The sequence below is a fragment of the Cricetulus griseus genome, assembly GCF_003668045.3.
Source record: "Cricetulus griseus strain 17A/GY chromosome 1 unlocalized genomic scaffold, alternate assembly CriGri-PICRH-1.0 chr1_1, whole genome shotgun sequence".
In the NCBI taxonomy this organism is placed as follows: Eukaryota; Metazoa; Chordata; class Mammalia; order Rodentia; family Cricetidae; genus Cricetulus; species Cricetulus griseus.
Window position 1 is genome coordinate 312,231 of NW_023276807.1, and position 26,175 is coordinate 338,405.

Genomic DNA, 26,175 nt, shown 5'->3' on the forward strand with positions numbered 1-26,175 from the left:
GGCTCTTTTCTATACATTTTCTTCTGAAGAATTTTGTCCTTTGTGTGTAGATACATGTAGTGTATATACAAAAGCGTAGACAGGGCTGGAGAGACGGTTTAGTTATGAGCACCTTTTACTGTTGCAGAGGACTCTGTTTCAGTTCCCAGTGCCTACATGGTAATTTATTACCATCCTAACTCTAGTTCCAGAGGATCCCATGTTTTCTTCTGACTTCCTCTAGCACCAGGCATGTATGTGGTATACTGATATACATGAAGGCAAAACACTGATACGCAGAAAATAAAATTTATAATGTATATACATCCCCTTTCCCTGGGGAAGGAACTAGCTTCGTGCCTTAAAAATGTTAGAGAGTGAACGTGGTGGTAGTGGCTTACACCTTTAATCCCAGCACTAGGGAGGCAGAGATGGGTGGATCTCTGACTTTGATATCAGAGTTGTCTACAAATAGGACAGCTAGAACTGTTAACAAAGAAACCCTGTCTCAAAAACCAAACAAACAAACTCCAAGAAACTATTAGTAAGTGAATAACAAAGTATCCAACAAACTAAGTTTTGTAAGGCACTATGGCCTGGTAAATAGGCACAACAAAGGACCTAGCCATGTAGTCAGGGAGATAAGAAACAGAAGAGTAGATGGAAGGCAGGTTGCGATAAGCCTATCACAAATTAATACTTAACAGAAATTTAGAGATGAATTTTTAAGAGTGAATGGCTCACTTCTGTAATTCCAGTTGCTTGGGAGGTTGAGGCAAGAGGATTTAAGTTAGAGAACTGCTTTGCCTATAAAGTGAGTTCAAGACTAGCCTGGCAACTTAGTCATACCCTATGTCAAAAGTTAAGAAGGGCTTGGGATGTCGCTCAGTGGTAGAATATTTACCTGGGATCTGGCATGCGTGAAGGAGGTCCTAGGTTCCATCTCAGAGATTTTGACTGAGTCTGATAAGCTTGCGGATGAGATTTCATCGTTGTTTATGTCAGATACTGTGCGGACTTCAAGAGTGGGTAAATGAGTTTTTAGAGCAGGGAATAGCCAACAGTAATCTCATAGTTGAATCTGTCTCTATGAACCAAGAATGATTTTTCCTTTTTTGTTTTTTTCTTTCTTCAATAGAGTCTCATTATGTAGTTCAGGCTGGCCTCAAACTTGTGGCACTGCTTCAACCTCTGAGTGCTGGTATTGTTTTCATGAACCACTTTGCATGCTTGTTTTTTGCATTTTCAGATTGTTGACTAAAAAGAATATTTTGTGATATGGGAATTATATGAGATTCAGATTTCAGGGTGTATATAGTTAAGTCGTGTGGGAAACCCAACACACTCATTAGCACACAGGTATGAGTAGCTGTATCAGAATCAGTTCACAGTCTGGATCCATACAAAAGGGGAAAATTCAAACCGAGTAGAGGGAAAGTGACACTCGAGTTGAGAACTGGTTTAAGAGAGAAACTGTCCCAGAGTACTAGCAGTGAGATAAAGATGATAGCTAACACTGACAGTGCTCAAGATTAGTCCTCTTATTTTACAAAATAAGCAGATCAAAAATTGTATCAAAGTCCATGTGGCACTGTTAGATGGGAGCAGCTGGTATAGAAACTTTGAGGGCTGCAGAAGATGATAAGATTATTGCTGAGGTGCGGCCACATCATGAATATCAGCTTTGCCCTTGAAAAATGAGAATTCAAGAGCAGACTTCCTTTCTCTGGGTTTAGTAATGTTTCTGTTTTTCCTCTTTTCTAGAAGGACTTTGAGCCTTACTTGGAGATTTTGGAGGCATATTCCACAAAAGCCAAGAATTATGTGAATGGGTATTGCACCAAATATGAGCCCTGGCAGCTAATTGCGTGGAGTGTCCTGTGTACTCTGCTGATAGTCTGGGTGTATGAGCTTATCTTCCAGCCAGAGAGTAAGTATACTACCCCTAGTGTAAAGGTAGGTTGGAGTATCACTCATGCTTGGTGGGTTCCAAGCATCTCTTGGTTTAGTTCTGCCTTCTAAAATCTATTTAGATGGAAAATAAATCAATTTATGAATTATGAAGTTCTGTTAGTACTTTGGGGTAACTATTACTATTTATGGTTTTGTGGACTTTTTTCATTTGTAGTTTATATAAAAAAATCCTTAGATACTAGTTACTATAAAGATTCACAGATGACTCAGAGTGTAGCTTACACATTTTTCAATACCAGTTTCTTTCTAGAACAAAATTGTGTTATTTGAGATTCCTAGAGTAGAGATGTATTGCTTTCATTTATGGCCTTCCTTTTCATTAAAGAATAGGAGCAGTGCTCATAGAGCTACCGCCTCCTGCCAGGTGGGCCCTAGGATTATCTGCATAAGTAACACATGGCTCTTTCTCCTTTGGAGCTAAACTTCTGTCAAAGGACAGTGGCAGTGACTTCTCAGAGGGACATGGGAAGAACACCATTTCTCAGGGGCTGCAGAGGATGAGCTGTCTTTCAGTGGCTTGCAAACGTCACAGCCTTCCCAAGGCGGAAGCACCTCACCTGCACACCCATCTCTTCCCCACCTAGACCTCTAGGTGACTGTGCCCATAACCCCACAGGCTGCTGTGCTTGGGAAGTGGTTTGATTATATTTATAATAGTGGATGCTGACAGTGGATATTTTGTAATGCTCTCTGGGCTCGCCCCATACTTATTAACTTCTTGAGTAACTTCCTTGGTAGAAGAAATAACTTCAAAGAAAATCTAACCATTTTTCATGTGTTTGATATTTGCCCATTGCTTCACTTCCTTAATGCCATCTGTTGGGGGCACGTTAACTATTCTTTTTCTGCTTTTCTTTCCATTTTCCCAGGGTAAGTCAGCTTAGAAACTAGATTATTTTTATCTTTTTTTAAAAATGACTTTGTTCTCACTATTTTTATGTGTCTTTGTATTTTATGTGCATGCTTGTCTGTGTGAGGGTGTCAGAGCCCCTGGAACTGGAGTTAGAGACAGTTGGAAACTGCCACGTGGGTGCTGGGATTGAAGCTGGATCCTCCGAAAGAGCAGGCAGTACTCTTAACCACTGAGCCATCTCTCCAGCCCCCATTTTTAAAAAATCTTTTTATCATGCAGCCATTAAGCTATTTTAGTAGCATTGCAGTTACAGCAAAATAAATGTTGCAAAACATGAGAGCCGAGAGGCAAGTTCCACTGCTTTAGAGCTTTTTAATTAAAGTGGAAATGAGATGTGACTGTCCTGTCTAAAATTATAGTTCACTGCCAGCTTTTAAAGCACTGTTTAAACCTTGTCTTGAAAACAAACAAACAAACAAAACAAAACAAAACAACCCCACTGTCTTCAGTTTCTGTTCCTCATCCTCACTAGATTTTCTCCTACACTGTTGAGGAGACTGGCCGTTCATTTCAGTTCGTGGTCCACATGTGGCTGTAACCTTAGTTGTCTATTCAGGTGTTCTTACCCAGGAAGTGTTTGATTCAGTGGCAAGGAGCCCATCATATTCATTTATTCATTTATGCACTCTATCTCCCCTCCCTCTTCCTTCCCCTCTCTCTTCCCTCCCTTCTCCCCTCCCCCATTTCATCTCATCTGTCTTGTCTTGTTTTGTTTCAGCTTGAGATAGGGTCTCACTGTGTAGACCAGACTTGCTTGTAGCTTGTCATGATCCTCCTGAATGCTGAGATTATAGTTGCAAAAAGAATGTCTGGCTTTTTTCTTTTTTTACTGTGATAGACATACATACATACATACATACATACATACATACATAGTATGTGGGTTTTTGCCTACATATGTGTCTATGCAACATGTTCATGTCTTACGTTACCTTTAGAAAGGGGCTTGGAAAGGGGCTTGCTGGGATCAAGCACTGAGCCCTGTGCGTGCCAGGCAACTGCTCCACCAATGAATTATGCTCCAGTCATTTTAAAGTATACAGTTGAGTGGCGTTCACATTTAATTCACATTTACAATCTCTATCTTCAGAATATTTTCTTTAGTCTGAATGCATGGTGGTTCAACTTTGAACTCCCAGCTCTTGGAAAACTAAGGCAGGAAGATTGTAAGTTTGAGGTCAGCCTGGACTACATTGACCCTTTCTAAAAACCCAGAAAATTTCAAAGTCCCCATTTCCCATTTTTCCTAACCCCTAAAAATCACCATTCTGGGTACTTCTCATTTTAAGATTGTATATTTCTAAAACCACAGTAGAGTTGGAGCTGTTGAAATTTTTACTTATTTGTTATAATTAGTATTAGTTTTAGGTATTTATGTCTTTAAATTAAAAAATGTATTTAACTGTAAATATTATGTTCAACATACTGTTTTGAAATATGTATGCATTATATAATGGCTAAGTTGAGCTACTTAACATTTATTACCTCTGTTTTCTGTGATTAGGTATTTTAGTTGTCAGTTGGCTGAGCCATGCATTTTGCTGAACTTGTATCAGAAGCACAGCCATCTTGGGTCTTGGTGCTTGCTTACTTGCTGACCCTGAGCATTCCATATGAAAACTACCAAAACATATTAGTGAGATAGGCTATTTAAGTCTTTGTGGGTTGAACTCCAAGCCATTTTAGCTTTTAGTACGAATTTTCATTAAAAAAGAATCTGTGCTCATTGTAGGAAACGTATACTATATGGATAAGCCACTGATACCAACTGAAATCTTGCTACTACAGAATACCAATTATATTAGTCAGGGTTCCTAGAGGAACTGGACAAGTAAAATGAAAGAGATTCATTAGATTGGCTTACATGATAGGGACTGAGTAGGTACAGTAATGACTGTCTTGGCATTGGAAGGTTGAGACTCTAATAGCTGCTCAGTCTGAAGCTGGGTCTATCAGCAGTCCCAGTCTTGTGCTCAAGAGCCTGCCTAGAGAACTCATGAGAGCTACTGGCCTTAGTCTGCCTTGGAAGGCCCTAGACGGTAGGTTCCAGTAGCTGAAAAGGATGATGGCAAAAGCATCATATCTGGGCTCCTGAAGGTGTGGCCCACCCTGGGAGAGGTTCTTCTCCCTGAGCTAATCCTTCCTGGAAATGCCCTGACATAGGCTTGTCTCTTAGTTGATTCTAAATACAAAGGAGCTAGCAATCAAGATTAACCATCATACAACTGTCTGTCTATTTCTAGTCTGAATTAGATTAAAGCAGACAAGATGGAGTGTTTATAGACTAAAACTAGGTGGACATTGGCAATTTCATTTGGCTTGCTACATGCACCCACATCTGTTTTTATTTTGTAACTTCCAAAAGAAATGTTGAACACAGATAAGAATGTTACTCAAAAGCTAGACATTTTAGCTTATGCCTGAAGTCTCAACATTCAGGAGGCTGAGGCAGGAGAATCTGCAGGTAGGAGTGGATGTTGGACTAAATAGCAAGTTCCAGACTAGCCTGGACTATAGAGTGAGACCCTGTCTTGGGAGGAAGGAAGGGAGGGAGGGAGGAAGGAAATAAGGAAGGAAGGGTGAGTTAGGTATCATTTTGATGGAATCTTGGCATTGACTTTACTCCCTTGATAATATTGGAATATACTACATAGTAGAACAATAAAATTATTTTTAGTGTAGTGTACTTGAAAATCCAGAATCTAGACTAGTGTTAAATCTGATTGAACTTTAAACTCTGTTCTCCTTCTGAGGGTAGTGAGGGTAACTCTGGAGCGTATGGTGGAAGTCAGGGGAGGGGTTAGCAAGCTGTCTGAGGTGTCAGTTCTTCCTTAATTCTGACCAGGGAATATGAGCTCATAGTTTACTCCTGTGTACTGTTGGTTTTATTATGGCTCTGCAGGTAAAGACACTTGCTGTTCAGGTCTGGCTATCTGAGTTTGAGTTTCTAGCACCCATGTAAAAAAGCCAGGTTCTATGTGTCGGTAATCTCGTGTGCCTATGGCAAGATAGGAGATAGAGACAGGAGAATCCTTGGAAATCCACAGGCCAGCCAGCCTGTATACACTGCAGTGAACAGCAAAAAAGAGACCCTGTCTCAATGTGGAAGGACCATTAACTTGAAGTTGTCCTCTGACTTCTACAAGTGCCATGTCCATCCCTTCCACAAATATATTAAAGGAATTTTCACTTTACATGTTTAGAGTCGTGGTTTCATGTGACCCTGGCTGACCTGGAACTCATTGTGTAGACCAGACTAGCCTCAAACTCACAGAGGTTTGCCTGTCTCTGCCTCCTCCTAAGCTAGCATTAAATGCATGTGCCACCACACTCAGAAGGAAGAAAACTAAACTAAAACTAAAAAACTAAAACTAAAAACTAAACTAAAACTAAAACTAAAAACTAAACTAAAACTAAAAAATCTTTATTAATGGGCTGGAGAGATGGCTCAGGACCTCTGTTCTTCCAGAGGTCCTGAGTTCAATTCCCAGCAACCACATGGTGGCTCACAACGATCTGTTATAAGATCTGGTGCTGTCTTCTGGTGTGCAGATATACATGGAAGCAGAATGTTGTATATATAATAAATAAATAAAAAAATTAAAAAAAATCTTTATTTATTGTGGGAGAATGTATTTAAGTACATGAGTATATATGATGTGTGTACATGTGCCAGAGCACATGTGCTCAGAGGGTAACTCTGGTGTCAATTTCCACTTCCTCCCTTTATGTGGCTTCCCGGGATTGAATTCAGGTAGTCAGACAGCACAGCACATGCCTTTACCTGCTGAGCCATCTCACTGGCCCGGAAGAATTTTTGTCTGTTTTGTTTTGTTTTTCAAGACGGTTTCTCTATGTAACAGCTCTGGCTGTTCTGGCACTCACTCTGTAAACCAGGCTGGCCTCAAACTCACAAAGATCTGCCTTCCTCTGCCTTCCAAGTACTAGGATTAAAGGTGTGTGCCACCAAACGGAGCAAGAATCTTTAATATAGAAGAAAACGGATATAGTTAATTCATGTAAAAAAGATGTAGTTGTATGTTACAGTGTCTAGGAGAAAATATTCTGAAAAAATAATAGTGCCTGTAAGTGAGTGGCAACAGTCTGTCTTGTTGCTTTATTATAGTCTGGGTTTCAGTGGTTCTGTCGCTGGGATTTACAGTGTTGATGGGATATTGTCATAGGAGGACTGTGCCATCTAAAGCAAGCACAGTAAAGCAAAGATACAGGCAGGCCTTGATGAGTAGACATGCCTGTGTGGTACCAAGTTAGGAGTTGCCCTACCCAGGTCCCATAGGAATGCAACAAACGTTCATAATTAGTTCGTCACTCGGATAAAAGCTGGTCTAGAGTCTTTCCTAGTTGCAAAAGAATAACAAAAGAATCTCTACAGTGCATTTGAAGCAGTGTAGAGTCCTGGGAGCCCTAGATTTAAAAAGTTGAAGACTTCACTTAACTCCTACTCTCTCACTGCTCTGAACACATTCTAATTCTCTGACCTTCAGTTACCTTTTATGTCTGTCATTCTTAGATAGCCTGTAAAGCCTTCCAGCCCAGCCTTAGTTTCCAGGATCAAATGAGGTGTATTCAGTGTGAATGCACAAGTGGCCTGCCAACTTGTTGATTTATAATTATTGTAGTTGACAGGGTCAGGATTCTTGGTCCTTTGTAACTGCCCCAAAGTGGATTCTGACATCCATGACTTTTCAGGTTCCTTTTAAGTCTAGAAAATGTAGTCAGGGTCAGTGTTGCTTGAGAGACTGAAATACAGGTCCTGGCAGAAAGCATGTGTTAGCCATTGCTTTGGGGGTAGAGAGACGTATGAACATTTGGAAGCCTTGGGAAGGTCAAAACTATAGAGTAAGTCTATCTGTACTGGTAATTCTACTTCTGGGAATTTACCCCATAGATATGTGTGCAGAATGGTGTGTATTAAAAAATTGTTTATTTTTAACATGGTTTTAACAGAAAAAATTACGAAGAGCCTATGTGTCCTTCAGTGAGGAGAAGATTAAATAGATTATGGAACTTTCCTTTAATGGATACACAGGTGCCTGCACCCTGGGACACAGATGAGCACGAGCACACATATGCTCATACCTTATACACACAGACAGGAACTAATGAGGAACTGCTAATCTTCAATATTTCTGAGTGGGAAAGCAAGTACTACGGTAGTAGACTCTACCACCTCTTCAGGAAAAGAGAAAAATACATTCCCTGCATTGGTAAATACATCAAACTTTAGAAGTGTATGCTGGAAACAAAGTGCTTATATAAGGGCAGAATGAGGTCTGGGTGGAAGGAAATGAGGGTAAAGAAACATTATCACATGTGTTTATTGAAATTTTGGGCTACATAAATATGCTACATAAAAATTAAACTTTCCCCTGGAGGAAGTGAAGTGGTAAGAGACACCTGAATAATTGCTGTCTGTTGACTAGTAGGTTATATCCATGGAATTTCATGTGACTAAAAAAACTCTTTGTTCCTTGTAGGTTTGTGGTCACGGTTTAAAAAGAAATTATTTAAGCTAATAAGGAAGATGCCATATATTGGACGAAAGGTAGGTACAGTCTGTGTGGGTCTTTCCCTGTTTGGCATGGATGCCTCTTCTTCCTGTTGCTGGATCATTATTCTTAAGGAAGAGGAGTGATTTTTATCCCCCAAACTTACCGGGCATTTGACAGTGTTTGGAAACTGGTTAGGTTGTGACAACGCCAATGGCAGGCCCCTGGCATCTATGGGTGGAGACTTGGTGGCTGTAAAGCACTTCCAAGTGCATGGCATGGATGGCCCACAGCAGGTATATCTGCCTTAAGATGTTGGAAAGGCCACCTTTGAGAAACCTCACTTTCTCCAAAGAAGAGATGAGGGATCTTCTAAGGAACAACTTGAAATTAGAAAACGATACTGAATGAAGTTTTACTGTGCTTTAGAACAGTATTTGGCTGGACTGAATTTATATACTCATTTGGGGATTAGATCACAGGCTGGCAAATTTTCTGTGAAGAACCAGACATTCTTCACTCTGTGGGTCCCAGGAAGAGAATAGGTAAGGAATGAACCTGCTTCTGTTCCAGGGAAACTATATTCACAAAAACAGGAGGCCTCCGGCAATAGTTCCCTGATTCCAGGGTTGGAAACTTAAGCGAGATAACAACTGTTTTCTTGCTCTTTGCCCCTCTTTACTTGATCTCTTCACTGTGTCCTCTTTGCTATCACTCACACTGGGATAAGATATTTCTCCTCAGGGCTGGGCTCTTTATCAAGGGGGAGATAAGCTAGACAGACTCCTTGTCTGAGTGTCTTCAGAGCCCCAGTGCCCTGCTCTGACATGTCTCTCACCTTCTCTCTGGCTTTTCCTAGCTTTACTTATTTCAGGTTTTCCTACAGTTAGGACTTTGAGTCTCCTAGAGTGTGGGGGTGGGGGTGGGGTGGGGGTGGGCTCAGGGGCAGCTGCTATGATAGGCTGTCACAAGGGAGAGGATCCCCCCATTAATATTCCTTGTGATTTTAATGTCTCCACCTTTCTCCTTCAATTATAAGAATGATTTGATTTAACTGATTGATTGATTTTTGCAGTGTTGGGAATCATATCAGGTACCTCATACAGAAAAGGCAAGCTTTCTGCTACCGATCTGCATTCCTAGAGAAACATTCTTTCTTTGGTGATGGTAGTGGTGGGACTTGGGGTTGAATCTGGGACCTCATGCTGCAAGGCAGTCACTTGACTGCTGAGCTGCAGTAAAATGTCTTTTTGTTGAGGTTTGGTAGTAATGGTGGTAACATTGTCAGTGGTGGTGGTATCATTGTCTGTTGGTGATGGTGGTGGTGATGGTGGTGATGGTGGTGATGGCGGTGGCAGTGGTAATAGTCGTCAGACATGAGACATCAGGCATGCTAGTCAAGCACTCTACAGCTGAGCTGCATTCCTAGCTCCTTGAAGTTTTTGAGACAAAAAAATGCTAGGATTCCAGAATTCTTAAATTTATAAACTTATATAACTGAAGATCCTTAGAGGCTATGTAAGTACCTTCATTTTTCAGAAGCAGATTCGAAGGATTAGAGACAGGAAGTTATTGTGTGTGTACACATGTGCACTTTCTCAATCTTAGTTCTTTTTACTGTTTTGCTAGTTGAACAGCTGCAAGTCCTTTCTTTTGTGGAACTTGCTCTTTAATAGAAAAGACAGAAAGCAAACAAACATAACATTTGCATTTATAATTTTATGAAAAATTTAAATATAGCATTTTATTAGTATATAAATGTATATATAAATATAAAAATTACAGATTCGTGAAAAATGAATTTTATAATGGATGCAAGAATTGGGAATAGGAAGAATTTGCTGTGGTTTTTAATATACTTCCCAATGGGATTGGGGGGGGTCTGTTTTCCCTTGTTAAAACGGTGTGATCTACCCATGAGCACTCAGCTTTCATAGTTTGTTCCTGTTGTATGGTTGCTCTACATGCAACATAATCTTCCATTTATGACTTAAAAAAATGCCTCCATGCCCATAGCATGCCTCAACATTGTCCTCAACTGCTGCCTGCAGTGCTGACATGCTGTAAAGGAGTAGCTTTTCTGTGGCTTCCCTGAGGGCTGCTTGTAAGAAGATTCCCCATATTCTAATCATCAGTGGCCAGGACTGAGGAAAATGAAAACTGGTGTGAGATCTTGGACATTAGACTTTACTGACTATATTGCTGAAACCACAGCACTGTAGCATATAGATTGATTGTAACGTATAGCCTTTTTCTCCACACTTGCCTCTCAAGAGTCTCAAAAGTAGGGTGTGTTTATAATTTGCTGTTGTTTCTCTCCTGAGCCCCATTTGTAGAATTTTGTCTCCCTTGCTAAAAATAAGCTTCATGAGATGAAGACTTTTTTTAAATACTGTGTATCGGGTTTTTGTTTTTGTTGTTTTTTTGTTTTTGTTTTTGCTTTTTATTTTGATTTTTCAAGACAGGGTTTCTCTGTGTAACAGTTCTGGCTGCCCTGGAACTTGCTTTGTAGACCAGGCTGGCCTGGAACTCAGATCCACCTGAGTCTGCCTCTCGAGTGCTGGGATTAAAGAAGTGTACCTCTATCTCCCGCTGTTTTTTTTTTTTTTTTATGGCTGTATCTCTAGCCTGGAGTAGTAGTTCAGCAGATACTTGTTGTACAAATAAGTAAATGAATAAAAGAAATGGCTCAGAAAATGTAGCTATGAGGATGGAAAAGAATCATAGTTGATAAATTACGTAACAGAAAGGACCTTAGTTTCTCCTAGCATTTCTGGGTCAGATGTGTCAAGCTGCCCATAGCAGCTTAAGAAGACAACGTAGTATATTCATTGTGGCAATTCTTAGGTCTGTGTGGATACCTTGGGAGCTGTGTGGATCTCCATACTTGGTTTACTTTGCAGGTGTCTGTTGAAGTTATTCATCAATTGCAAAACAGCCAGGATTCCCTTTTACTGTAACTTGTCCTGTTTTATGACTGTCTGTCCATCACAGTGTTGCTGTTGACAACACAGCACCAAAGGCCTAGTATTGCTGCACTCAGAGTAGTGCTGACGGAAGCCAGTTCAAACCAAGTGCAGTGCAGCGTTGGTGACGTCAGCACAGCTTGCAAAGGGGGAAATGCAGTGCATCTTTGACTTTCAGAAGGAAAGCTGGCTTTTAAAATTTCTAAGAGGCATTGTACACATTGGCTGGCTAAACAGATAAAATGTTCATTTTCCTTTAAAAAAAGGAAATTCTAATTTAGTAGCACCTATGTAGCACCTGGTGTTGGGCCATTGACTGGATCTCAGAGATAGCTTTTCTATTCTCTATACTTCACTCTAGAAGGTATTCTAGTTAACTTTTTTTTCTTTATCCTTGAAGATCGAAGAACAGTTGAGTAAGACCAAGAAGGATGTTGTCAAGCACATGCCTTTCCTGAAGATGGATAAAGAGTATGTGAAAACTCTACCTGCTCAAGGTCTAAGCACAGCTGAGGTTCTGGAGAAACTCAAGGAGTACAGTTCCATGGGTAAGCCTTGGCCCAGGGATGCTGCCTCTGTCCTTGTCACTGACTAATGTTACTGGAGGACCCATTCTCTACTCTAAAGACCAGATTTCATATTACAGATGAAATACAGATTTCTGTCAAGATTATAATAATCTCTCTTTCAAGGCACAGAAGATTACTCAAAACATTTACTGTAACTCCACCCTCCAAAGATGAACACAGAGCTGGGTGTGTCGGTGCTTGCCGGTAATTCTAATACTTATGAGGTTGAGATTAGAGGATTGCCGCAGGCCCAAGACCAGCCCACACCAGCTAGGGCTTACTTACTTTGGAAAAGTATCTACTTTTCCAAAAAATAAAGAAGTAAAATTTTAAAAAATCCCAAAAAGATGAACACAAATGATAGAGACAGGTAGGCAGGGGCTAGAGAGCTAGTTTAGTGTTTAAGAGCACTGGCTACTCTTCCAGAGGCCTGCGGTTCAGTTCCCAGCACCAGCTTGGTGGCTCACAATTATCTATAACTCTAGTTCCAGGTGATCCAATTCCCTCTTCTGGCCTCCCTGGCATGAGGCATGCACATGGGTGCATAGACATACATGCAGGCAAAACACCCATAAACATAGAAAAAAAATTAATTGAAAAAAAAAAAAGATAGAGGTAGGTGGATGGATAAGTGGACAATTGATCTATATGGGTGTGTGTATGTCTACACCTATTGAGCTATACAAATGTGTATTGTTCTACTGTATGCATTGGCATATACCACGTTCAAGAGCATATACTCATGTTCAAAAGCGTAGCCTGAGAATCACTCAGGTTCATAGATGCCTGGATTTTCAGCTTTAATATCACCCTCTGTGTGCTCCAGTTTTTCCTTATAGTCTCTACTTCCCCAGAAGTCTGATTAAGAGATTAAAGGAAATCATACATGAAAACATGTAGTACCTGGCATATGTCATTTATCAGTTGTCCAGTAAGTGTTAAGTATTACTGCTATTATTAACATAAACACATGCATGTCTGTTTTAGATACGACTTTAAAATATAAGCCTTTTGGTTTTTGAAACAGGGACTTAATAGAGCTGAGAATGACCTTGAATATTTGATCTTCCTGCTACCGCTTCCCATGAGCTTGAATTGCAAGATGTGTCTCTGTGCCCAGTTTATGCAGTGCTAGCACTGAACCTATGGCCCAGTACTTTATAGTTAGTGTGTTTCTGCAGCACCCCTCTCAGACCACTTTTAATAGGATGCAGCCTGTGGTAGCAGAAAGACCTGAAGAACTCATCTCAGCAGGTTTGTTAGTGTCATACATACGTTTCTGGGACAGCAAGTGGAACTCTGGTGTTGAGCCCTTCTTGCCTTGTCTCATGGTCACTTCCGTACCCGCTCTTGAATGTTAGTTATGGCACAGACAAGTGGCTACTGCAGTGTGTGGATTTCCAGGCCTAGAAGTAAGGGAGAGGGCCTGAGCTGGAGGTGCTTCTCCATTGGTATGCTTTGTCCTCTGGCTGGAGTTTGTATAGTGATATTTCACACTTGCTCTTGTCTGTCAGCTGGGCTTATAGCAGTTCCTACACTTCCTGTGAGTGGATAGGGAAATGAGGAAATGGGGTGCTACTATGGAAAAGGATCATATGGAGAACAGGAAATACATGGAGGCAAAGGGCAGCTTTTACGTTGAGAGAATGTAGCTGTGGGTGAGGACAACATTATTGTCTATCTACATTATACCTTGGTGTAGTTCCTATCTTTTCCCACAATTAATGAATGGCCTTTCATCTCTATTTTGCTGTGGTAAATAATTATTGAAATTCTTTTGTTTTTAATATAAGAATAACATGAGTTTCTATTCAACTTATTCTTTTACTCTTTCTAAAAATATTTATTTTTAATTATATGTATGGGTATGTGTCTGTGTGGGAATGTATATACTTGAGTGCAGGTCCCCTCAGAAGCTAGGAGAAGACATTGGGTCGCTTAGAGCCAGAGATACAGGAAGTTGTGAACTGCTTGATGTGGGCACTGGGATCCAGTCTCTTGTCATCTGCAACAGAGTATATAGTCTTAACTGCTGAGCCATATGTCTGGTTCCTGATTTTTTTTTTTACCCTTATGCACTGAAGTTTTTGTCTGTCCTGTCTCAGTGATGCCTGCTTGCTGACTGAGGGATCTTGACTTTTTCTGCAGATATTTTCTGGCAAGAAGGGAAAGCCTCAGGAGCTGTGTACAGTGGGGAACAGAAGCTCACAGAGCTGCTGGTGCAGGTAAACACTGGGTGCTTGTGTGCATAGGTGCCATCCCTAGTTCATTTAACTATTTAATTTCCTTTTTGTGATAATAATAATAAGAGTAATAATATCACTTAAGGGATTTACTGTTGAAATAAAACAGTAAAATCAAAATCAAAAATAAAACAGTAAAAACAAATATCAATTTAGAGGTTTCTTTTCACACAAACAGGTGAATGTGCACAATAATATCAAATGCATCTTCAGCTTGTGAAAAGATGAAATGTCATTTATATCTCTGGTTTTTACTGGGTTCTCTGAGGAAGCCATATCTCTAGTGAAGGAGCCTGCTGTTTTTATTTGTTGAGACAGAGTCTCTGTATAGGCCTGGCTGTCCTTGAACTAATTATGTAGACCAGGCTGTTTCAAACTCACAGAGATCCTCCTGCCTCTGCCTCCCAGGTGATTGGATTAAAGCTGAGTGCCACCACCATCTGGCACAGTTTAATACTTTTAACTGCATTTCTGTTTCTTCCCTTATCACATTGTAAAATCACTTGTGTACACGTCTGTCTCTTCCATTATAGTTTGATCTTTAAGTTGGGGGATAGTTCATACCCTTTTTCCTGTTCTCACTGTTGGACCCAATACCTGAAAACATCATTTCCTGCCTTGTTTGGTGTAACAGCCTATCTTATATTATACCTCTTTGCATTTCTTTGCAGGCCTATGGGGAGTTTGCATGGAGCAATCCACTGCATCCAGATATCTTCCCTGGACTACGGAAGTTAGAGGCAGAAATTGTAAGGATGGCTTGTTCCCTCTTCAATGGAGGACCAGATTCCTGTGGATGTGTAAGTGGCTCATAATAGAAGTTTTAAAATAATCTACTATACAAGTACTATTTTTGTTATTATAGAATGATCTAGAGGAAGTACAATTTTAAAATGTTATTTGTACTTTTTGGAATCCTGGGTGTCAACATTTTGGTATATTCTAGGTATTTTTTTCTCTTCAGTTCCATATTTTCAGAAATCTTTAAGCCCATATAAAGTTGCTAGGACAATTTAAAGAACAGTGTGGGTTCACCAGATATTTTGTCACATCTCTCTACTTGGCTATTTTCTCCCTCTTTTCAACTATTCATCCACATACCTATTAATTGCCATTTATCTACTCCCCTCCCATTTCTTTTTGGTATTTTGAGATAGTGTCAAGCCCAGGCTGGCCTTGAACCTGCCTTGTAGCTTAGGGTAACCTTGAACTCCTGAAACTCCTGCCTCCTCCCTAGTGCTGTGATTGTAGGTGTGTTGGCCTTTTCAGCATTTTTTCTTAAAAGTGCTTTTCTTAACCCCAGTGTCACATTTGAAAAAAAGCTACTTTCTTCCACACTAGTGAGGTTTATTTATTTGTTGTACAAAGGGGAGTTTGGGGTTTTCTGTAGTCTCCTGTTGCTCTGTGGCCTTGGGCAAACCCCTGGTCGACACATTGCTAGAGAGGAAGATCTGGCTTTAGCAGATTGTCTTGTAGAAACTTGGGTTGTGCTTTGTTTTAGGGTTTAGCTAGTTCTTAATGTTAGTTCAGTGATGGATATAACTTTTAATGCTTTGTCAAGCTTTTTAGTTTTTTTATTAGGAAAGTTGCTTAGGGTATTAACTGCATGTTGCTAGAAATAGAAGTACTGTCATATTCTTCTCACATGACAGGTCTAAATCAATGGAAAGCCCCTTTTCTCTGAATCTTCTTACCCCCACATATTTTTTAAAATTAATTAATTAATTTAGTCATTTAATTTTTATGTGTGCTGGTATTTGGCCTGTGTGTATGTCTGTGTGAGGGAGTCGGATCCACTGGAACTGGAGTCACAGACAGCTGTGAACTGCCCTGTGGGTGCTGGGAATTGAACCTGAGTCCTTTGGAAGGGCAGCCAGAGCTCTTAACCACCGAGCCATCTCTTCAGTTCCACCCTCACATCTCTTCTAAGTTATTTAGGTATTTTCGTGATTCCTTGGATCTCCAGCTGTCCAGGCACGACTACACTACACAGCTCTCTAAGTAGAGAGTGGCATTGGTCTTTCTGTCATTGTCTTTTTCTAACTCTGGATTCACTATAAATGTATCTCAGACCTTTTTTCTGAGTCAGAATTTTTTATTTTCAGGGGTGTTGATTCTGTTTCTTGCTCTTCTTGACATATTTATTCCTGTGTGAGTGCCATTTACTCTTTGTCATTGATGTGTTGTCTCATTTTTTTTTTTTTGTTTTTTTGTTTTTTTGTTTTTTTTTTTGGTCTGGCTTTGATCTGTTGTACTGAATTAGGATCTTATGTGCTGAGCAGTGGTTCTCAACCTGTGGGTCAAGACCATCAGAAAACAGGCATTTCCAGTGGTCTTAGGAACTGAGACAACTAGCACTCAGCAGCAAAATTACAGTTATGGAATAGCAATAAAAATTAATTTATGGTTGAGGGTTCCTAAGGCCATTGAAAATATATGTGTTTTCCAATAGTCTTGACCTACAGTTTGAGAACCAAAGTGCTACCTACGGTGAGAAACCATTATGAGGAAGCACCTTCAGGTGTTTCCTTACAAAGCTGGGCTTTTCTTTTTCATACCCCAACCCCATGTTTACAGTAGTTGCCATCTGCTTCATCCTGGTTCTTCTAGTGGTCTCTCCTGATGGTCTGTTTGTGCTGACTCAAGGTGGGTGACTTCTCTGCCGGGCTGGCTGAAGTTTTGTTCCTCCTCTACTAGAACTTTAGGTTCTGTTCTTCAGAGATTGTATTAAAAGTGCTATCTGCACAGTTGAAAGAGGGTAGTCTACTTTGAGCTTTAATCCATCACGAATCCCTGGATCTTTACCCATTTGCTGTTCTGTCTATGAGTTGCTTCTCTTTCCCCATCATTCATGTCCACTACACACAGAAAGGAAGAGGATAAGGAAACTCTGCCTCTCAGAAGATGTAGTCAGGAGAGTGTGGTCATGACACTTTCCCAGACTTTGCTGACTTCCCTGATTCCCAGGGTCAACTGTGCACCATTTGGTTGTTATCTCTGGGCCTGTAGTATACTACTGTTTCTTTGCCGGTGTTTGAAATTTGTTACATACTTTCTCTTTCCTTATTTGGGGGTGATTATTGCATAGCTCTTAGGGCTGTAGCTATTGTTTCCTTTCTCATTTCTTTCAGGTAATAAGTAATTAATCTTCCATATTAATACATAAATACAACCCTAAGGACTGTCATACTGCACTTAAACCTTGTCTCTCTCCAGGTATCCTTTTTAGTGGCACGGCAGGGACTAGAAGAAAGGATGATGTTCAATTCACGGTCTTTTCTTGTGTTTAGACTTCTATAGAATGCTCTCCTTGTTTCCCTCCCTCCCTCCCCTTAGTCTCTTTCTCTTTTTTGTCTTTGCTTCTCTCTGTGTGTCTCTCTTGATGAGCTGTTTTTTGATGAAAAGGGGTTCACTGTTGAGAGAAGCAAGAAGACTAGGCCAAATTAAAGGGAAATCTTTAAACTGAACCTAGCTGTGGGTCTTAAACACTTCTCAGGCCTTTTTCTTCTGCTTCAAACTATCCTTCCCTATATTAACTTCATTTACCTCATTCACAATGAATAAGAGGGCAAATTCATATACTAAAAAATTAAATAACAGGTACTTTGACTGGCTTGCATAAATGCCACCATGTTCAGCCATATCAGAAAGAAAATGTTTTGTGTTCTTAAACCACATACCTCAGAGTGAATTTTTTATATATTTATATATTATATAAATATATATTTATATTTTATATATATTTATATTTATATTTAATATTTAATATAATAATTTATATTTTAATATAATAAATATATTAAAATATATTTATATTTTATATATTTATATATTATATATTATATATATATATATATATATATATAGACACAGGTGGCTTGTGGCCTCTGTTTTCTTACTCCATAATTAAATTTCTGCCCTGAAGACAGGACACATGATGTAGATGACTAGGAATTAGGAAATGTTTTTGTTTAGGTCATTGTCAGGCTTGTAAATGTGTAAGGCCTGGTACTTTACTTGCTTTCTACACAGCTGTCTTGGTAGCTCATGTGACAAATCTGAGGTTTTAACTAGACCACAGGGTGTTGTTGCTGATTTGCAGAGTTAACTGTTAGCAGTCTGTCTTCTCCAGCATAGAGATCTACAAACAAGGGATCTGTGTTCACATTCTATGAGCTATTTCAGGGAGGGTGGTCACATGTTTCCTGAAAGGCTTCCTGAGTCCAAAAAAAAAAAAAAAAAATTACTTAGTTTTCTGAGTTTATCTTCTTCATAACTAACTCTTGACCACTGGGATTCTGTATCCAATGGTATTCTAATCCTCTATGTAGATGTTAGTGGAGTTTAGTAATTATTCTTCATTCTATCTCTAATATATAATTTAAAATACAGAAAGTTTTACTTCTTTGTTTTTTTTTTTTGTTTTGTTTTGGATTTTTGAGATAGGGTTTCTCTGTGTAGCTTTGTAGACCAGGCTGGCCTCCAACTTACAGAGGTTCACCTGCCTCTGCCTCCTAAGTGCTGGGATTAAAGGTGTATGCCACCACTGTCCAGCAAAAGTTTTACTTCTTATCAACTGATACAATGGGTAACACTGAATGAATTGCTTAGGGTCTTGGGTTTTCTTTTTGAAAAGAAAAACTCAAGAATGTATGACTCTTCACAGATGCTGAGTCTAAGATGAGCTCCTTCTAGCTCAGTGCAGTTGCCTTCAGCTTGTTGGGAAGTCATTCACATTCAGATATTACTAATAGGGTGTGTTTACTGAATGTCAGGTTGGGTTTCAGAAGTGTTAGTTACTGGACACTGGCACACCCTGTAACCCCTGTTGTCTCTGACCAACATTGTCCTTCTGGACAGTATCCGCTCTGCAGCAGTGCCAACACCCTTGTCCCATTTGTGCATCCAACATTTTTAAGGTCAAATCGAGCTGTACCTCCTGATTCCCTATCCTTAACTTACTCCCAGTTTCTTTTCTTTATGTAGGTGACTTCTGGAGGCACGGAAAGCATCCTGATGGCTTGCAAGGCTTATCGAGACTTGGCCTTAGAGAAGGGGATCAAAACTCCAGAAATGTATGTATGTTTCCCCTCTGATATTGTCTGTTTGGGGCAGTGTGGTGTCAGCTAGCCCAGTCTGTTTCTCTGCTGCTTCTCTTCCTCCTACAATGCCAACCTTCTCTCCCTGACCCAGCCCCTCTACCTTACCCCTTCACATCCAGTGGTCTTCTCAGTGAAGCAGTTGGTGATGTGAGCTTAAACACAGTGGACACTGTTGTCGAGAATGGCATCCTTTTTCCAGAGTAGACCATAGAGGACTACATCTCTGAGAAAGCCTAAGGAAAGTTGTCTTTGTACTGTAGTTTATGAAGTATCTTAGACTACCTCAAGTGCTCTGAAGGAACATTTCCATTTGAGAGCTATTTCTAGAAGGAAGAATTTTAAAACTTTTTTTTTTTTTAGGTTTAGTTACTATTATTGCTGTTGGTGTGGTTATAATTTTGGTTCTTGGCTGATTTTCCTCTACAGGGTACTGTAGATTTTCTGTACAGGGTACTGATACCATACCTTTTGGGCTGGTGCTTTTTTGTTTTTTTTCTCCAAGCATAGGTAACTAAGTAGTTTTTGTTCTGTGTGTCATCAGACTGACTGACTCACTTTGCCTATGAGAACAAACCTGGCTGCCATCATCATCTTCATGTATAAACCTTTGGTGCTTGGCACCTAGTCATTGTAAAGATTTTTCTCTCTTAAAGCAATCAGTAATGGTGAGAGTAGAGTCATGGGGATATCTGGGAGCAAATATGTATCTTTGACTCTATTTTCTCTTTGAACATTATTTGAAAACTAATTGTAACCATGTAGGAGAGACAGATTTTAGTTTTTCATATGTTGGTGATTATTCAGGGCTGGCAGGCCCCTCTGGCCTGAGGTTCAGCTGCTGCTCTGTGTCTGGTGGCTGGCCTTACTATCTGTATCTTGCTTCTCTCAGAGGCTCTCTGGATGGTCTGCCTCATATACCCGCATCTGAACCCTCTGTGTGATGGCCTTTTCCTGTCTGGCACAGTTTATGCTTTGTGTTCTTTTGTGTTCTTTGCCAAAAAAAAAAGTTCTAAATAGTAGGAAGAAATTGTCTGCAGAAAATCAGTAGGCTGCCTCTTTTCGTTTATACCAAGAAAATATAAACATAACAGGGTGAGGGAAAGTAATCACAAGTTTTAACTGGTGACTTGAGTTGCTGCAGGGTTCTCCTGGATCCTGTTGTGCTCTACATTTCATTAGCCTCCTTTCCCCCATCGCCTAGTGTGGCTCCTCAGAGTGCTCATGCCGCATTTGACAAAGCAGCTCACTATTTCGGAATGAAGATTGTACGTGTTGCACAGGACAAGAACATGGAGGTGGATGTGCGGGTGAGTCCTCTGAAGGTTCGAGGTTCAGAATGGCACACTTACCACCTCTCTAGCCACACACATATGGACTCCCCTGCTCAGACTAGAGCAGCCAGAGCTTCTGTGTGTGAGACGGCAGTGTGACAGACAGCTAGCTTTCTGAGTGCTAAAAGATGGATGATCTGGTGTAGAGCCAGATTTTACTTGCAACACCTTTACTTTCTTTCCTTTATTTGTAAAACGAGCATGGATGAACTTGCCCCAACACTCCCTTTCATGGACCTGAACATGTTTTTATGTCTCATGTATGTGAGGTGGAATTTTTCATTTTATTGCAAGGTTAAGTCAAGTTTTTACTAAATCATTACTGGTAGATTGTGGGACTGGGACTCATAGTTGGCTCCTTTGCCTCCTAGCTCAGTATTGTTTCTATTTCCATAGTGGTTGCATTGCTCTCAGGTAGTATTTCCATGTGGACTCGTGAGCACCCTTTATAGCAGAAAGCAGTCTTCCCAGGGTACAGAGACAGAGGAGACACTTGTGAACCTGGACTCTGAGCCAGTAGTCCCTATTGTCCTTACAGCAGAAGACTAAGATTCTTACTTCTCTTAACCTTTCCATCCCTAGGCAATGAGAAGAGCCATCTCCAGGAACACAGCTATGCTGGTCTGTTCTGCCCCACAGTTTCCTCATGGTGTGATAGATCCTATCCCTGAAGTGGCCAAGGTGAGAAATCCAGGCTATGCCGATTAGTACTTAAAATAATGTGATGATGCAGGGCTTTGTGAAGAGAAGGAGTACTGATTTTAGGCTTGAACACAGCAGGGATTGCTAGTGCTCATCAACCCTAAGGCAAGCCCCTACACTTCTTTTGGGAGCCTCTGATTCTTAGATTCCTATCAGGAAGTAGTCTGCCATTAGGAACATGCCCACCATATAATGACTGAACACCTTCCCCTCTAGAGGCTGTTAAGTCAAAGCTCTGCAGTTTTCTCACATGGTGGCAGGAGAGCTTGAGGCGAAGGCATATTTAAATACAAATTATATGAAATACATTTCAGATGGACTGTTTTGAAGACTAAAATAGACTTCATTTAAAAATGTTAAAAACAACTATTTGGGTCTGGGATTGTGGCTCAGTTGGTAGAGTGCACTCCAAGTCTGTATGAAATCCTGATTTTGATCTTCAGCACCCCTGTAAAACTGGGCATGGTAGCATATGCTGATCATCTCAGACAGAAGGCTCAGGAAAGTTAAAAGGTTTTCCATGGGCTAAATAACATATTTAAGGCCAAGCTGAGATACACAAGACACTGTCTTCAAATATGTAAATATATAGCTACTTTTTAACACTTATAGGATGTAGTTCAGAGTAGCCCATCCTTCCATTTATATCCTGCTAAGGTTTATTTATATTCTCATGTGTTCTTTTTTAACTAGCTGGCTGTCAAATATAAAATCCCTTTTCATGTGGATGCTTGTTTGGGGGGCTTCCTCATTGTCTTCATGGAGAAAGCAGGGTACCCACTGAAGAAACCATTTGATTTCCGGGTGAAAGGTGTGACCAGCATTTCAGCAGATACTCATAAGGTGAGCTAAGGAAGTGTCCACTTGATGACAGCTGATGATTTTAACTATTCTCCACAAAAAGAGTTGACTGAAACACATACTTAGTTAGGGTTTCTATTGCTGTGAGGTGACACCATAACCTAGGCAACTCTTACAAAGGAAAACATCTAATTGGGGCTGGCTTACAGTTCAGAGGTTTATTCATTATCATCATGGTGAAAAGCATGATAGCATACCAGCAGATATGGTGCTGGAGAGGTAGCTGAGAGTTCTACATCTGGATCTGAGGGCAACAGAAAGAGAATGTCATACTAGACCTGGCTTGAGCATCTGAGATCTCAACCCCCACCCCTAGTGACACACTTCCTCAACAACAACACACCTACTCCAAGAAGGCCACACCTCCCAATAGTGCCGCTCCCTATGGGCTCTGTAGCCATTTTCATTCAAACTACCACACGTTCTAACTTATAAAATAAAGTCTCACTTTTGTCTGTCATCAGGTTAGCTTGTCAGGTGGTGGTTACAATGTGGAGGGGAAAAGTGTGGAGAAAAGGAGCTCCTGCCTTTGCTTATACTGGGCTGAGGATTTCCCTGTCATCTGACTATACAGTTAGGACCCTTGTGCCAAAAATCTCTCAAATCTTGAGGTTATTGAAGGTGGTGAAGATTGATCCTGGAGTTCCTGAGCCTAAGTGGCAATAGCAGAGTCCCTTTAAAAAAAGAAACCTGTGTGTTCAGGAGCAACTGGTTTATACTGTTTGCTGTGTCTGTGCTGGCCACCCTTGGTAGGCTGAGATGAAATCCATCTTAGTTAGCAACTCTTGAAAGTATATCCAGATGCAGAGAAAATCTTAATGGCTTCAGGGATGTGTACCTTGTTTTGATTATATTTCTAGAGCTTGTTTTAAACTAGATCATAGTGAAGACTTGTTTTTCAGACTCTTAATGATCTACAATAAAATTTTAATTACAGTCTGTCTGTTTTACCACCCAGACAACTCCTATGTCCTTTTCCCCTTTAACTGTCCATTTCTTTGTGGGTCTGGGAATGAAACTTGCACTAGCTGTGGTAAGAGTTCACTAGGAGGAATGGACTTGCATGGTGTCTTTCAAGTTGGAATAAATGGTTTTGCATTTGGAACACCAGAACATTATTTTAAAAAAAGTGTAAATGTTGAGCAAAAGAGATGAGAATCAGATAATAATTTGAGCTTCCAAGTGACTTGGGTTCCTTTTTTTTTTTCCTGGCTTTCAATGGAAATTTATCCTTGTTTTCATACTTACATGTTGTCTCAGAGGAAGTTTTTTTGTTTTGTTTTGTTTTTAAGACAAGGTTTTTTATATAGCCCAGGCTGGCTTGAATCTATGTAGCCAAAGATGTCCTTGAATTCCAGACCCTCCTGCCTCCACCTCCCAAGTGCTGGAACTGTAGGTGTATGCCACTGTGTGCAGGCTTCCCAGAGAAAGATTTTAAGTAAGGAAAGCCAAAGGCTGAGTGAGAGATGGAAGAAACCCAGTCTTAATTTTTTTCCTGGATCTCAGATTCTTCACCCCTGACAAAGAGAATGTGGAACCCATCCCTCCAGCTCCTTCTGCCTGTTAACACTGTATGAACCTTACCTGAATGGGAAGCCTCAGAGAAGCATCATCACAGAGCTCCCATGAGAAAGCAGGCTTTACTGTGTGTGACAGACAGTGTGGACAGAGTTGTGAGACACAATCACACGCTGACCTCTTTGCTTCTTCCCTCAGTACGGCTATGCTCCCAAAGGTTCATCGGTGGTGTTGTACTCCGACGAGAAATACAGGAGGTACCAGTTCTTTGTTGGTGCAGATTGGCAAGGTGGCATCTACGCATCTCCATGCATAGCTGGCTCACGGCCTGGTGGCATCATTGCAGCCTGTTGGGCCGCGTTGATGCACTTTGGTGAGAACGGCTATGTTGAAGCTACCAAACAGATCATCAAAACTGCTCGCTTCCTCAAGTCAGAGTATGTGTGGGGAACTGGGTTCTGCTTTGTCTCTTGCTATGTCTCCTAGTTGGCCCAAGGCATCTCTGTCCCTGGTAGCGTACCCTTTAACTACTTACTAACTCCTGAGAGACTGGGGTTTAGGCCAGCCCCTTACTAGATGGTGCTCAGGGGAAGAGGACACTTGTGTTCTGTGCTGTAACTTAGGAGTGGGGTAGACTGGGAGAAGCCAGTGGTTCTGGACAGAGTTTAGGGCTTGGAACATTTCTGATATTCTGTCTAGGATTTTGATTTCCCTAAGAATCACCCATCTCAGCCTGGCCTCTTGTGTAGAAGAGAAGATTAAAATCCCAGGAGAGGGTGGGGGAGAGGGAGAAGGGATTGACATGTGAAATTATAATTTTGTAAAAATTAAATTAAAAAAATACAAAAAAAAAATTACAACTAAAAAAAAGAAAAAAAAAAAAAAGAAAATCCCAGGAGAGTAGGCTGTGTTCATCAACTGAGATAAGGACTGGATGAGTGGTTGTAGCTCAGTTTCTTTTTCATTTGCTTATTTTTAGACTGGAAAACATCAAAGGCATCTTCATTTTTGGGGATCCTCAACTGTCAGTTATTGCTCTGGGCTCCCATGATTTTGACATCTACCGACTATCTAATATGATGGCTGCCAAGGGGTGGAATTTTAACTACTTGCAGTTCCCAAAAAGGTATGCTTTTTCATTTTTGGGACAGGGGGAGTTGAGATAGGGTTTCTCTGTGTAACAGCCCTGGCTGTCCTAGAACTCACTTTGTAGACCAGGCTGGCCTCAAACTCACAGAGATCCACCTGCCTCTGCCTCCCAAGTGCTGGGATTAAAGGTGTGAGCCACCACCGCCTGGTTCGAAAAGATACCCTTAAAGCCTATGCCCCTCCCTTCATTTCATTACCTTCAGAGCTGAGGTAGCAAGGTAACTGGATACACAGAGTTCAGCTTCTAGGGCCCAACACATTGATAGCAACTGGAGTTCGTAGACAGGAGGAACAAAGTGCTTTGCTTTATGCTCTAGTAGAACTGGCTGCCAGCCTCCTGAGGTAAGTTATCTCTTGTCAGGGTTTCCTCTGTTCTTTCTCTGGCCTCTGTAGTCTGGGATCCATCTTGCCCAGAGCTGTCAATTTGGCTTCTCTAAGATACCGTTACTTGGGTAATGTTTATTTCATGCAAAGCCCTCTAAAAGGTTTCTGATCATGCAGGCTGCGTGTACTCCTGTCTACAGCCTCCCTTCCACAGCTTACTGTCATTGCTGGTTCCCTCCTTCCCCAGAGTGAGCTAGGGTTTCTTAAGAGCATTGAAGCCCTTCAAGATCCAGCTCTGTGGTTCTCTCCCCACCAGGGCGTACCCTCTAAGATGAAAGCCGCTTACTTCATTGCTCCCACACATGATTTAAGGAGGCCCCATTGACAGTTTATGGGATGGGGACAGGACAAAGCAGCCAGCTATGTTCATTTTGGTTAGGTGCTTCTTGGTCATGCTGAAAACCCTGATCTTCTCACTTAAAAACCTGTGAATTTGAGAGCCTGATTCCAAAAACTGGGAACAGTGGCAGTTGGGAGAGTCAGCCAGCAAATCCCTCCACTGGGCTGGCTGTATTTCAGGGTTTCTGTCTTTTTCAGAGTCCATCCCTCTCATTCTCTCTCCTCCTACAGCATTCACTTCTGCATTACATTAGTACACACTCGCAAGCGGGTGGCAATCCAGTTCCTAAAGGATATCCGGGAATCGGTCACACAAATCATGAAGAATCCTAAAGCTAAGACCACAGGAATGGTAAGGATACCAGGGCATCCCCACTTAGAAATATTATGAGTAATGTGGGAACCTGAAGTATTCAGACTGGAGTCTGTTTCTGCCCCTGTTCAGTGTGCACAAACTCTCCTCAACAGCTAATATTGCTGCTGGTCCCTGCTCCTTCTTGTTGGTTATCTCAGACGAGGTAGGAAGCAGAAGCTGCCGAACGGAAGCTGGGGTGCTCTCTTCCTGTCTGTTTGTAAAGAAACTTTTGACACAGAAAAGGAAGGTTATTATGAGCATATATATATATATATATATA

The 26,175-nt window shown here is 40.8% G+C and overlaps 1 protein-coding gene across 6 annotated transcripts in view; it reads left to right on the forward strand.

Annotated features, from left to right (window-relative positions):
- The window catches only part of Sgpl1 (sphingosine-1-phosphate lyase 1), a 48,331-nt gene that overhangs the window by 19,580 nt on the left and 2,576 nt on the right, over positions 1 to 26,175 (forward strand). For 3 of the 6 annotated variants that reach the window (XM_027388295.2, XM_027388294.2, XM_027388296.2), the window contains exons 3-15: positions 1,744 to 1,935; positions 7,917 to 8,094; positions 8,365 to 8,432; positions 11,743 to 11,890; positions 14,060 to 14,136; positions 14,826 to 14,954; positions 19,141 to 19,229; positions 20,458 to 20,563; positions 21,170 to 21,268; positions 21,983 to 22,132; positions 23,867 to 24,105; positions 24,648 to 24,794; positions 25,772 to 25,892. In XM_027388295.2, coding sequence (XP_027244096.1) covers positions 1,744 to 1,935; positions 7,917 to 8,094; positions 8,365 to 8,432; positions 11,743 to 11,890; positions 14,060 to 14,136; positions 14,826 to 14,954; positions 19,141 to 19,229; positions 20,458 to 20,563; positions 21,170 to 21,268; positions 21,983 to 22,132; positions 23,867 to 24,105; positions 24,648 to 24,794; positions 25,772 to 25,892 — 1,743 coding nt within the window. The remainder of the gene's footprint in view (positions 1 to 1,743; positions 1,936 to 7,916; positions 8,095 to 8,364; positions 8,433 to 11,742; positions 11,891 to 14,059; positions 14,137 to 14,825; positions 14,955 to 19,140; positions 19,230 to 20,457; positions 20,564 to 21,169; positions 21,269 to 21,982; positions 22,133 to 23,866; positions 24,106 to 24,647; positions 24,795 to 25,771; positions 25,893 to 26,175) is intronic. The other 3 variants (XM_035452443.1, XM_035452442.1, XM_035452444.1) reach the window with 2 other exon arrangements.